Source organism: Rhynchophorus ferrugineus, unplaced genomic scaffold (assembly GCF_030347505.1).
Source record: "Rhynchophorus ferrugineus isolate W39M unplaced genomic scaffold, kcgeb_rfMv2 rfM2, whole genome shotgun sequence".
Classification (NCBI taxonomy): Eukaryota; Metazoa; Arthropoda; class Insecta; order Coleoptera; family Curculionidae; genus Rhynchophorus; species Rhynchophorus ferrugineus.
In genome coordinates this window covers 4,395,232-4,409,925 of record NW_027472581.1, presented here as the reverse complement: position 1 = coordinate 4,409,925, position 14,694 = coordinate 4,395,232, and the positions used below count along the sequence as shown (strand labels likewise).

General features: G+C 32.8%; 1 protein-coding gene across 1 annotated transcript; it reads left to right on the top strand.

The window, feature by feature from the left end:
• The first annotated feature begins 5,094 nt into the window (after positions 1-5,094).
• LOC143190430 (protein hairy) lies at positions 5,095-13,391 on the top strand. Its single transcript, XM_076394698.1, has 4 exons — positions 5,095-5,495; positions 7,824-7,919; positions 12,018-12,281; positions 12,623-13,391. The coding sequence occupies exons 1-4, from the start codon at positions 5,313-5,315 to the stop codon at positions 13,007-13,009; spliced, it is 930 nt and encodes a 309-aa protein (XP_076250813.1). The 5' UTR covers positions 5,095-5,312; the 3' UTR covers positions 13,010-13,391.
• Positions 13,392-14,694: the final 1,303 nt, after the last annotated feature.

Here is a 14,694-nt window from a genome sequence, read left to right as displayed (position 1 = left end):
ATAAAACGTTATTTAAAATGAGAGTCCTAAAATAAATTAATATAAAATTTCTTTTATGATGGTTCGAAGCACTACCATAGTATTATGCGAAAAAGTGACTAGTCGCGGTAAAAATATAGCGATTTTAAGGACAAGTATAAACATTTCGGAAATGGTAAATGAAGGGTTTTCCGAAACTATACCATAAAACCAGGTACGTACCTTATTGATGTTTGTTAAATATGCCGCCAGCAATTATTTAGGTAGGAACTATGACCGCTATTTTTAACTACTGTTCGAACTAAAGGTTTTCGATTGGTTCTAGGTCAGAATTGATTTCGACTTTACAACCACCAATAAAAGTCGGCGAGGGATAAGAAGAAAATGCTTGAAAATAGATCTAACTGTTGCCAATCGGATTAACTGATATTTATTTATCTATTGGGTATTTATTAATAACAGGGTTCAGTGTGGACCACTAGCGGAATTTTAACAGTTCGATTTTATTTAGATTTTATTTTGTAAAAGTACTGTTTACTGTATTACGGTTTTCATAATATTATTTTATTTCTTTAATGTTTTCTAGAACATTCAACAATACGACAGCGTAATTTTACAATTGTGTTAAAGAAATTCATGAATATCTAAATAAAAAGGCTTTAATCGGAAATCCTACTCAACTCACTGCATTTGCCAGGCATTGCTTCTACCTATTGGTGAAAATGAACCTGAATCTGAATGAAAATGATGCATAGTCTACATTAAATAAAGTGTGTATCGATGAAAATAATAATTTTCCCATAAAACAGATTTCGATCATTAATGCATTATCCGATACCACTAGTTTAAAATATTTGCACAATTTAAAAAGATACACTTGGTTTAGTTTTCTCGTGCTGAAGTCTTCAATAGTTCAACAGCACTACAGTAGCGTAATATGCTAGATGACTGTCATCAGTAAAATACTATCAGTAAATTGTAAGAATCAGAAAAATATTGATTTATAATAATAATACACTGTAGAGAGATTATTAAAAATACATTTATTGTAAAACTAAAAGTGGGATTACTAAGATTTTACCAGAAATAAAAACAGAAAATTTCAAAATTCGCTATGTTTATTCAAAAACCAATCAGAAGCGCTATGAAACATTAACGTCATATACTGTTTATTATTAACTTAGCATACCAATCTTTGATAGTTGATTTTCCTGGGGCAGGGTCCGGAAACTCGGCATCAAGACAAGTTTTTGCTTCAACTGTTTTTCTCCCTTCAAGAAGCAATATTTCATCAACAGGCGAAATTCCTTTTTATCCATTTTTCTTTCACAATATCAAAAGTTGCTTCACTTAAAATGCTATTATTTACAAACTAAAAAATATATGGATTTAATTCTAGTAGCGCCATCTATGTGTCAGGCCAAGGACTTTTCAATTCACCTATTATACTGAATTCATATAAGACTATACAGACACTCTTGTACGACTGAATCCATCAGGTTATATTAAATGCAAATTTCCATATTATTTGATAACTGAAAAAAGGACAAAATTATTAGGGTCTCATATACACAATAAACAGTGCTATTTACCTCGATGTTAGATTTATTACATACTTACTTTAGCCATAATTAAAGGTTCATAAACAGTAAATACTTACATTAGAATATTCTCATTGCTGTGAATAAATTACCGATGTTCAAGCCATACGGCCTGGTTCACGCCTAACGCAAGGTCTAACCACATTTCTCGACCAATTTTCTACCTTGGAGCCAAAATTCACAAATTGTTTAAAGTTATATAACGTATAACGTATATAATTTAATGTTGTATAACGACATTAGAGGCCCTCGTAGACATTAGAGGCCCTCGTATCATCGATACACATTATAATGTCTAATTATAACAAAAACTTATTAAAATAATCTATAACCAAGACCTGTATCCATATAAACAGTTCAGCTCGACCAAAACAATTACGTCACGCCCTGATTTGGATCTGCTTCAAACGTTTTTTTTTACAAGATTGCAGAGAAAACTTTTATTTCAGATAAAGTAAATCTGTAGAAATATCATAAAGTAATACTTTAAACATAGTAATCTAGCCCATCATGGTATCATCTCAAAATTGTCGAAAGTAGTGCTTGAAAAACATGAAAAAAACGAAATTACTTTTTCCCCAATGAATTATATAATAATTTCAAGAACTATTTTTAAAATTAGTGGATAAAATTACGAATTATTTCAACATCCATTAATATATATTACTAATCAGATTTATCATAAGATTCCACCAAGTTATCTGGGGGATGTAAATGTCAATTCATCAGTTTAATAGTAATTTCGTGGATTTTCGAGGTCATTTTTACAACAATATTTCAATGTCTTCATATCCTTGAATTTACTGTATAACCTAGTTTATTCGTATTGTACATATCCAAAATTAATTTAATATCTGCTAGGAAATTATATAGATACGACTTAATTAAAATCACTGTAGCTCTGATTTTAATTTGTATGTGTCCGTAGAATTATTTGACAGTGAAAATCGCGGTCTTGATTAAACGTTAATATGATCATTTACTTTCCTGTCAAGCACTTTAAGTACGCTCTGTTTTTAAATTGATCAAGATTGCCTTGGAATCTTGATGTTTTTTTTTAATTTCGGTTAAAACTTCTGCTGATCTTTTACAAACAAAATTTAAATTAAACCTATCATCGGTTCTTTTTTTGGTGAGAGGAAATGTACACCTTGATTTATAGGATATAAAAATGTAAAGTGAAATAAAACATTTTAATATGGTGGAATAACTGTGAATTATTAGTGATAGCTTGTGGTTGGGTGTCTTGTATAGCTGTAGGCCTGTAACATGTGTGTTGTCATGTATCGTCCTCCAGGTCTTTCAATGTTGTTACCTTGTCCCAATTAGACACATTTCCTCCTAGTAATACTGTTAAAATATTTTATTAATTATCTGGTATTATAAGAAGGAAAAAAGTAATTTTGTTTATTGTTTATGTTTTACACAGCGAATATATATTGTATATATATTACGTCTGACGAACAATTGCTTTCCAATCTTACCAAACATTTCCTTCCTTGACATGAATGCAGGTTTTACAATGTTTTTGAAGCGTCTCCAGGCTCCGATCACATTTTTTGCACATTATTATGATATGTAATCCATTTTTCATTGTTCTCAATAATTCTTTTCAAAAATTGCTCAATTTCACACAAATGAAAATTCGCTTTATTAAATTTTCACTGTTAATTTATGAAAAGACTAAATATTCAGTGTTTTGGATTGCAAATTCAGAACTGCTTTATTGTTTATTATCGACTATTTCAACGATTGGTAGGTCAGGACGAGATTCATATTTCGAAACATCGAAATTTCCTTTCAGCACTCATTATCATATACACCACAGTATTTTCTCCTTTGGAGTTACCAAAATGACCATTTCACAACTTTTTAACGTTGCACAAAAACAAAAATAATTAATTATGGATGGCCAAATATAACATCATGTCAGACAAAAAGTAGAGCAGATTAGACTCAAAGTCAAGCTCTCAGTACTCTCAATTTGACCTAAAATCAAAGAGATTGGTTCATCAGTCAATCATAAAGCTTATTTGGCTCTATGAGGTACAATTATGGGGTTTCACTAAAACATCAAACTAACTAGTAATCCAACACACCCAAAGCAAAGTTCTACGATTAATTACCAATGCTTATTACTACGTAACTAACGAAGAGCTGCACCATGACCTCGGAATCAAATGGATATACAATACAGCTACTGGACAACATGCAAGAAATCAGAAGATTGTGAAGATTGTTTAGTGCATGAGTGTATTAGAAAATGGATAAACATATTGTTATATTATACTAATTGTTTGAGCTAATTTCAGTTTACCTAATTATAGTTATGTGTTGAACTACAGCAATGCTAACATATTAAAATTCGATCAGTACTGATCAAATATATATTTACCTTGGATTCATTAATGTTACTTGTTTTTCCAATATTTCTAAAAGTTTCCTGGCAATTAATGTTTTGAATGGAGGTACTTTAGTGAAAACAATAACTTGCAGTCAACAATAGAGTATTTAATGGTGAATAAAAAATAATGTTTGGCAGCTATACCAAAAAACAATTCCTCTATTATATATAGAACTTGAAATTTAAAGAAGTGCATTTTTGTTTTTTTTTTAGTTCTATGGTTTAAAATATTATGTGAATATGATGTGAATATGAAGTGATAAAAAATTAGAGATAAGAGAATATTTGATAAAATATTTTCGTTTTCGTTTCGTTTTTTTCAATTTTGTTATTTACTTTAATATTCCTTATTGATTACAACTGTTTGATATAATCAGCTGCTCATCTTGGTTGTTAGTGCAAATAAATAATAAGTTCACTTAGAGAAAATGCAAGTGTTTATTCTCATCTGATCTTATTGATTTAAAAAAAGTGAATGGGAAATGTGAATTATATTATTAATAAAATATGTGCTTCCAATAATATTATTTAATCACATAATCGACAATATGTCTTAACATTTGTTATTTGTTAAAACTGATTCAGATTCCTTTCAAATTCAGAACAAAAAAAAGTTTAATTCTTTTAATTGGTATTAATTATATTGTAAGAAAAACGAATATGACAAAGATGTATAAGTACTAGCTTAAAAAAATTGATATTAATAAATAGTAGTCTTATTTACAAAATACCAATAGGTAAATCATGGGATATCTATTTGCAATTATCATTCGAGAAGATTCATAACAAATTATTGTTAATTTTGGTGATTGAATTTACATTACATTGAATTACAATATTGCTTCGAATGTCAATAATTATAATGTATTTTCAGTTAATGTAAACTAAAACATAGTTATTACTATTTCAATAAAAAATACAGTTTGAAGTAAGAAAAAGGTACTATTGAATTGTTAAATAAAAAATATATATTTAATTTATTTATGGTCAATCAAATTAATAAATAAAATTAAAATCGTTTGTAACGGAAGTAATCCTGGTATCTAGGAATCTCGGATGATGCGGCAACGCCGCGCCGCTCCGAACAACAGGTCAGTTTTCAGCAGATTTGCCTGATTCAAGTCCACGCGAACGTCGAACGACTCATTCTGCGCCGACACAGTCTGGTAGACAGTCGCGTACAGTCGCTCTCACTGAGTGTTCTATCTTTACGCACTCTCAGCCAGGAAGCGTGAAGTAGTGAAGTGTATCCGCATAGTTCCGGTGATCCGTGATTTATTTTTACGGACGCTTTTTTTTCGTTTATTCGCGTAAACATTTTTTCGAAAATGGTCACGACCACATCAAGCACCAGTTCTGGGATTTTACCTCAGTCATCAACCGCTAGCGTCAGTCCGATGAACAGTACCGCTGGACCTGGTATCATTCCGGTCACTATGGATAGTTCTACCGCTAACGTGAACACTAATGGGACCACAAGAACGACAACGAGAGTTAGTGATAATAGACGGGTAAGTTTTTAATTAGATAAAACAATTATTTAATTTTTTTGGGGGGTTTAATAAAAAATGAAATTTTTTGAAAATATTTTGTGGTTAAAGTATGATTTTATCAAAAAATCATAATTATATTACTATATAAATACTCTCTGTTATTGCATCAAATGAATTTATTTATATTACCTTCCAACACCATTTTGAACGATGTATTTTTGTCAATTTTGTGACTGAATCATATTTCAGTCATAATAGAAGTTCTGTGATTTTTGGCCGAAAAACTGCAGTACTTTACCGCCTTTATACCATTAAGATAGTTTTGCAATAGTCACCTTTCTTATTGATTAATTTTCATCATTTCATTTAATAGTCTGCTTGAATCAATGGTTGTTGGCAGTAGTTGAATGAATGGCTTTGACTTTTGAATTTTTTGAACAACTTTTGAATGGCTTGAACAGATAATGATGAACAATTTTTATCCCTTCCCACCAAACACTTGTATCACCTTCCTTGGCGTCATCATTATGGCCTTTGTAACTGTTTGTAAAGCGTCTCGGGACTTCGTCCTCATCACCATAAACACGACACAATTTCATTACACATTTTTCCCCTTTTTGAAAGAAAAAAAGCAAAATATGTCGAAAATAATCCTCTGATATCTCAATTTTCTAATCCAACAAGTTTTAACTCAGTATTGTGAAAGGCTTAAATATATGGATTCTTATATTTCGAATATGCTGTATGAGTGCTTTTAAGGGAGTATTCTAATCTAGATGTTAAAAAATTGTAATTCCAAAAAGTTACAGATTGATGAAGCAGGGGTGTCCCAAAAAAAATGAAGCGCCCTCATTGGCACGATTCCAATCTTCCTTGTAATTTGAATCCAAAAAAAAGAAATAATCCAGAGAAGTGTTGTTATCATACAAAGAAAAAAATAAAAGAGAAACGTTTTTGGTAAATTACGACTATACTTTTAATAACAAAAAATTTAGTAAAAATATTTTTTAAATAATTTAAAAGAAAAATAGTTTCGAGGGAAATACATTTAAAGTTTCGTTACCACATAATTAAAACGGATATATTTTGGAAAATAATTTAAATATTGAAAAATTCCCTTTAAAGGCATGTTCGTAACTTAAAATTAACGAAATGAGAATATTAAAAATATATCTAGACGTTCTGGTGTTGATTTTTGGCTGTCGATTCGGCAAAGCTTACTGAACAAAAATTAAAATATGTGATAATTTCAAAAAAATAATAGCGAGACTGATAAGTAGTCGGCAAAGATCGATTGAGATCGAAAATATCTGTAGGTCATTATTCCTCTTTACAATATATAAGATATAATGATAATTTTAATCATTCAAAATGAAGCTTCATGAGAATGCATATATACATCTCCATCTCAATCATAACACTGTTGAAAAAAAAAACGAAAATTATTTGTAAGCACACCTTTTATTTTTAATTTTTTTATTTAATTACATCTTACATTAGATATGCTTAGTACAATCTTAATTTACAAATTAATTTATTACTATTGTTCTGTTGTACTTGCATTAATTCACCAGCAAACCGACTTCAAAAAATAAATAAGGGACTCACTAAAAAGTAAAAAATAATCAAACTTAAATGTTTAACACAAAAAAATGTTTTAAAATAAAATATGTACGTAATAATCTTTGTAATAATTAACTACTACCAACTGATCAGTTTGAAGTCGGTACGAGCTACAAATTAGATTTGTTTTGTTCGTAATTTAATTTTGTGTATATGTCAGAAACGTATATTACTAGTTTTGAAATGTTTGGACTATTAATATAAATAGGGATAATAAAAAACTAGGGCTTTATGAGAGTGTCGAACTTTTCGACACCCCTAGGGCATTTAATTGAAATAGTAACTACTAATTTCAGTCTTTTGTTGTCTCTTTTGACTATCGACTGTTTTCAGTCGACAGTTCCCAACGCTAATTACAACCATATCATCGATTTTAAACGTTGTTCGTGGAAGCGAAAATTCCGCTGTGGGATTTCGACGTGGGTCAGGTCTGGAATAGTCGCCTGCCCGCCTGTCCTGCCTGCCTACACGCAGAACCACCGCCCGCGGTCGGTCGACATTTGATCAGAGCCGGCGTCTCGACTAAATTTAAAACAAAAGAGCGTCGCGGCACGCTGCCAAGTCGGGCACGAGGCGGCCACGCTTGACGCAACACTATTTCCCACGCCGAGGCTGTTACAGGGTGTGCGCGTTACAAGGTCGCGCGCGCTAAGATCGTACCGCGTCGCGCCGCGTACTCTGCGACCGCAACGTACTAATGTCCTCGTTTTTTTTTTATTGCAGAGCAACAAGCCGATCATGGAGAAGCGACGACGGGCCCGTATCAATAACTGTTTGAACGAATTGAAGACGCTCATCTTGGACGCCATGAAGAAAGACGTAAGTATTTTATCGGCAGTCAGGATCGGTGAACTTACGCGGTACACGTGTAGCAAATAATTTATCAGTTAGTCTCAACAGATTGTCGTTTGTAGTTGCCGATCCTCAATAGTTACATTTCCTTGATAAGACTTACAATACACATTTATGAAACTTAATTGATTTTTTTAAATTTTTTTGGCAAAATTAGTTTTTTTTATTCAACATAATTCCCTTCAAGGGTGATACACTGATTATAGCGACCCTGCAACTTTTCGATACCATTTTTGTAGTACTATTTGTCCTTTGCTTCAAAATAGGCTCCAGTTTCGGCTATCACCTCTTTATTCTACGAAAATTTCTTCCCAGCGAGCATTCTTTTGAGATCTGAGAACAGGAAATAGTCGCTGGGGGCCAGATCTGGAGAATACGGTGGATGAAGAAGCAATTCGAAGCCCAATTCATGGATTTTTTCCATCGTTTTCACTGACTTGTGACACGGTGCATTATCTTGGTAAAGCAGCACTTTCTTTTTCTTCAAATGCAGTAGTTTTTCGGCGATTTTGTCCTTCAAAGGGACCAATAACGCTATGCAGTAGTCGCTGTTGATGGTCATTCCTTTTTCAAGGTAGTCAATGAAAATTATTTCATGCGCATCCTAAAATACAGACGCCATAATCTTGCCAGGCGACTGTTGCGTTTTCCCACGCTTTGGAGCGGGTTCATCGTGTGCATTCCACTCGGATGACTGTCGATTGGACTTCGGTCGTCGGTCATTGTCACATATCGATGCAAAACTCGGATTTATTACGCTTGATTATCTTCAAACACTGCTCCGAATCATCAACTCGTCGTTGTTTTTGGTCAAAAGTGAGCTCGCGCACCTACTTTTCACAGAGCTTTCTCATACCCAAATATTCGTGAATGATATGATGTACACGTTCAATTGATGTACACGTTCAATTGATATCTTTAGAGTGTCTGCTATTTCATTCAATTTAAATTTACGGTCATTCAAAATCATTTTGTGGATTTTTTAAATGTTTTCATCGGTAACCTCTTTCGGGCGTCCACTGCGTTCACCGTCTTCGGTGCTCATTTCACCTCGTCTAAACTTAGCATACCAATCTTTGATGGTTGATTTTCCTGGGACAGTGTCCGGAAACTCATCAAGCATTGTATACAAGTCCATTTTGAACAGGCTTCGCTTTTCAATACAGTTTATCCAAAGTAGCGGTGAACTCATGTCTTCTCAGTTTATGCCGTCAAAATGGTGCAATGTTGCCGCATTTATGGTTAACATTTTACGCATATTAGTTTATTTTAACTCCAATTTCTAACAGCATTCTAATACAATTAAATATAATTTATTTTAACAACTCAATACATCTAATACATATATTATCGAAGGACTTGAACTACATTTAATTAAATAGCCACGATAGTTTGTAGGTTAGAGTTAATTTTTCAAAAATCTAACAAGCGTATCTCTTCATTTCACATACACAAGTTATCATCAAAAATTTAATCTGTTAGATGTCAAACAGTCTCTTGGTTTTCTTAAATATTCGACATTCTAGAATTATTTTCCCTATTATTTAATTATTAATTTTGAAAACTTTTTATTGCTCATTCGAAGTAGATGGCGGACTGTCTATATAAAGAGATTCATAATATAAATACACACCTTGTCTGAAGGCTTAGAATCTTCTAAAACACATAATATTTTCAATAATAAAATAATCGTAAAGTAAATCAACCGGTTCCAGTAATCTGTAAGATAATTGTCATCCGATGAGTATTTATCTTTAATACGTCTTTATCAATATATGTAGGTTCTAAAAAGTATTGGCATTTTTTCTAAGCATTTCTAACATATAGGAATAATATATAGGATAAAATATATAGAAATGAAGTTTGTGTGTACTTACTTTCAAGTATAACAACGTATTTTTCTCTAGTTGATAGCTGTTTAGTTTTCATAGTTGGTTGATGAATTGGTTGACTTATGTTGTTCACACTAATTGTAATTATTTTTTATAATTCTTAGAAAGCTTTGATACGCTCACAGATATTATTTTGAATTCGGAAATATTCGATTTTGAGAATTTCAAAAAAGCCGGCTTATTTGGCGTAGCGGTCAGAGCGACAGGACAGTTCTTGTAAATTTCTTTCTGTGATTGTCATAAGGCAAGAGTGCAAAGTCTGACAGGAAAAATCCATATAATTTTCTCAATATTAAACTGTGCACAGAAAATTGTTTCGTTTTTTATTAAGAGATAATAGAAATTTTGACGGAAGCTCATTATTATGGCGATTGCGTAAATAAATAATTGACGCATTTGGAATTCCGGAAATCCACAACTGTGAAATACAGGAGTCATTGCATTCCTAGAATCAAATGGATGCAGGATCTGTAATTTGCTGATAGCGCTCAGTTACTTTTTGTGGTTTCAAGTTAACAGGATGTGTATTATTTAGTAAACGTTCAAAACAATATTAGATAATGTTAAAGACTGATTCTATTCATGTCCAGAAAGAGCTGCATTTGCACAAGTGGCTACCAGATGTCTCGCCCTATAAATATATTTTCGATCTCTTGAATCATTTCGTATATCCATTTGATTTCGAGGTCATCGTGTAGCTCTTCGTTAGTTGCGTAGAGATATGCATTAGTAATTAATAGTAGAACTTTGTTTTGGGTGCGTTTGATTACTATTTTGATGTTTTAGTGCAACCCTATATGTGCACCCCAGTGCAGATTCAAATTGGCTTTATGATTGACTGATAAACCAATATCTTTGGATTTTAGGTCAAGTTTAGAGTATCTTCCGAGTATATTTGCTTGACTTTGAGGATAATCTGCTCAGCTTTTTGTCTAATGTTTTCAATTTAACCTACCATCGAGATGTATGCCGAAGTATTTAGCTGTTTTTGCTTGAAGAATCGGACATCCATCAAGTATGTTTGTGATTTAGCCGTAACGCAAAATTAACATGGACAGATTTTGAGGTATAAAGCTAGTATTTTCCAGTCAAGTATATTTGCAGATCCTGTTAACTGCTACTTGTACTTTTTCTACAGCTTTAGGCAGAAATATATCTTTTGTCATGATAACTGTATCGTCGGCAAATGTTTCAAGTACTGTTTCTTTTGTTGTATCAACAGGATACAGGATTGGTCCCAAGATGCTACTCTGGGGATCTCCAGCCCAAATGGCTTTAAGTGCTGTGAATGTCTCTTCATACGAGACTCTAAATATGATTCCAGCAGTTAGTAGATGTCGAAGAATATTGCAGGGCAGTATTTCTTTTCTTCGAATACCTCTTCAGCAACTGATGTTACTCCATACGCTTGGTCGATTGTTGAGTACTGATTTCGAAATCCAAACTGGAAGTGTGAAAACAGAAAAAAGGAAGGAAGAAACTGAAGTCTATTTCTATAAACGGTTTAATATATTTTAACAGCAGTTTCTCAACGAAAAAAGCCTGTAATAACCCTCTTGTTCTGCTGGATTATTAGGTTTTTTTAAGCATAAATTATTCGTGCAACCTTAATATATCCGGAATTCCCGAACATGCCTCAGTCTGAAACAGACATTGACTATGTATGCCGACATGATGATTGCTTTTCGTGACAGCTACTTCATTAACCCAGGTAAAATATCATCAATTCTAGGAGAATCTTTAGGATTCAGGTTGTTGCCAATATCTGTGGCATTTTCCATTGGAGAAATCAGATTTACAGCTACTTCGGGCTGATAAACTTTATTTATATCTATTGTTGATTCGGTCGTAATACATTAGCTAAATGTTATGAGAATAATTCGGCATTTTCATCATTGCGTTGAACCCGTTCATTTCGATCATTTTTAATAGGCGGTTTCAATTAATTGATCTTTTAAATCTGCTTCCGGTATATAAAATAATGATTTAATTTTTTTTTCATAGTTTTAATTGTTAATGAATATTGAATCCTTAAACTGAGTTTAGTTTAGAACTATTTTTCCATTAATTATTTAAGCATTCACTCAATTTCCTTTCTCTATAAGAGAAAAGCTACATAATGTTCGTATGTTATACGTTTTCGTTTTCACAATTCCGCTTTTGTGTGTTACAGCCAGCCCGTCATTCCAAATTAGAGAAAGCCGACATCCTGGAGATGACCGTTAAGCATTTGCAAAATCTTCAGCGTCAACAGACGGCTATGTCGAACGTCACGGATCCCGCGGTGGTTAACAAATTCCGCGCCGGCTTCACGGAGTGCGCCACAGAAGTCGGCAGGTTTCCTGGTTTGGATCCGGTTGTCAAAAGGAAACTGTTGCAACATTTGGCTAATTGTCTGAGCCAAGCTAATAAACCACAAGAAGTCCCACAAGTACAAGTAAGTTATTAAATTTTAAATATAACATTTATCGATATACGTTTTAAGAGGTATACTACAGGGGGAACTTTGAAAATTATTTTTTTTACATGGAATTATGTTTAGTACAATCTTTAAATTAATTAGTTACTATTGTTTAAGCAAGGCATCGAGTAGCTAAACTAAATTGTCTGAAGAATGGAAACAAGTAGCGGCTATCGATTGACAAAAAATTCAAATTCAAATAAAACCTATAAAACTAATTAATAGTCCATACAAATCTAGAATAATTTTTCACACCCCAAGAAAATCGATGCTTTCTTATTATACAGCAATACTAATAGTTATACTTCTTGTTTCAGGTTCATATTCTACCTAACAATCCTCATCGGTCACCCGAACAACAAGTGCCACAATCTGGTATCATTCTCAGCAACGGGCAAGGCGCGGGAGTACAACTATTACCCACACGCCTACCCAGCGGAGAAATCGCCTTAGTACTGCCATCCTCCGCCCAACACCACCCACCCATGCCGTCACCGGTGCCTCTCTTAGTGCCTATCGTTCCCGAACGAAGTGCCAGTACCGCCTCCACAGGATCCAGCTCGGGATACAGTCCAAGTCAAAGCCCTGAGCCCATGGACACTATGTATTGTCAGGCTCAACAGAAACCTCTTAGCCTCGTCGTGAGGAAGCTGGAGGAGGACAACGTGGAAAATCCCGAAGAGCGACCATGGAGGCCCTGGTAAACTCCAAACAAAATGTGATGATTCCCCTGTGAAAGTAAAAAAAAACACTTAAAGTGACTTTGTGTATTGTGAGTAACTTATATTTCGTTAATAGAGTATATTTGTGATATTAAATATAGGCAAATATATATGTAACTACACATATCATGTTTATATATATGGATTTTAAATATAAAGTATATATATGTGACTAGTTTTAATATATAAGTTAGTGATATTATAGATAAAACGCATTAGTGTGCCTTAAAAACAACAAGATCGTGTAAAGTCTTCCATAGCAATATTAATATTTTAAAAATATTATGACAATATTAGAGTTATATTGCTGTTTGTACTATTGTGCAAATGATTTATAGTAAAGAGTGATTTTTTGAAAAAGAAACTGAGTTTTATTTATAGTTATTCTCCTTTCCTTCAGGAATAATATGCTCTATGTATGAGAATAAAAGTATTGCAGTGCTATTTGATGTGTTGGTTTGCATTCAATTTTTAAAAAAAACATTATTAGAATTTTATATCAGTATGTCCTATGTCTTTTGATCAGCGATGTCTATTGGTGAAAAGCGAAGTATCCATGTAAATAACTGTTACAACAGTTTAACCTGACCAAAATTCGATGGTATTAGCTCTTCTCTACTTAAAATAGAGTCTTCCTTTTAGCATTATTAAGTCATTATATGTGTATAGGCGCTAATTGTGGAACGCTTCACATTACATTTGTGACGGTAATTAATTTTGTTGTTTGATTTGATCTATTGTCGAAGCCCGTCAATATGATGATGCTGCTTCGTCATATCTCAATTGTCGGTTTTGATTTCATGATTTAAAAGTGGTTATTTTGTCAATGTCAAACAACAGCCAAGAGTAAAGAAGTTCGAGGAGAATGAATTGCAAGATGAAAACATAGCTCGAACTCCGAAAGAACTTAACTGTTTCAACGTCATGGTTTCAATGCTCTCTAGACATAAAAAAAGAAAAGTTTTGTGTGACGTATTGTGACAGGCGATGAAATGATAAATGTACTATGATAATTCCGGGCAGAAAATGTCATTGGTTAAACCAGGAGAGTCAAACACATCGACACCGAAGCGGAATATTCTTGTCTATAAACTTTTATTGTACATATGGTTGGATTACCAAGGTGTAGTGTATTACAAACTGTTAGAACCTAATGAAACTGTTACTGCAGATGTCTACCGATGTCATTTGAATGAAGTGAATGATATGTGATTGCAAAATAACGACTAACTGCCGCAACGTCTCTTGCACAACTATTGACATTATCCCTGATGTCACATTTTATTGCTAAATTTAACATCAGAAACACTTATTAAATAAAACTTGATAAAACATAAAATGTGGTTACAGAAACAATATATAACATAATAAACATATATAAGTCCATAAGTTAGAGTGATTTTTTGAAAAAAAAAAGAGTTTTATTGACTATTTTGAAAATCTAAAGTAGTCCCGATTTAAACTCGGATCATTCTTAAATACACCTAACCATCAGTGATAATCACAAAATCCAATTCTGGTTAATAATCAAATTAATTGGGATTATTTCAATTATCTATTACAGCAGGATATTAATCTAAATATACCTCTTAAAACAAAAAACTAAATCGAAGATGAAGTAGTTAGTTACTTTTATCACTGCCACTCAAGAAACGGCTTGGAGACTA

Coding starts and splice junctions, on each gene's coding strand:
- LOC143190430 (XM_076394698.1), top strand. CDS start 5,313: ATGGTCACGACCACATCAAGCACCAGTTCTGGGATTTTACCTCAGTCA. Junction 5,496..7,823: donor GAGTTAGTGATAATAGACGG/GTAAGTTTTTAA, acceptor TTTTTATTGCAG/AGCAACAAGCCGATCATGGA. Junction 7,920..12,017: donor TGGACGCCATGAAGAAAGAC/GTAAGTATTTTA, acceptor TGTGTGTTACAG/CCAGCCCGTCATTCCAAATT.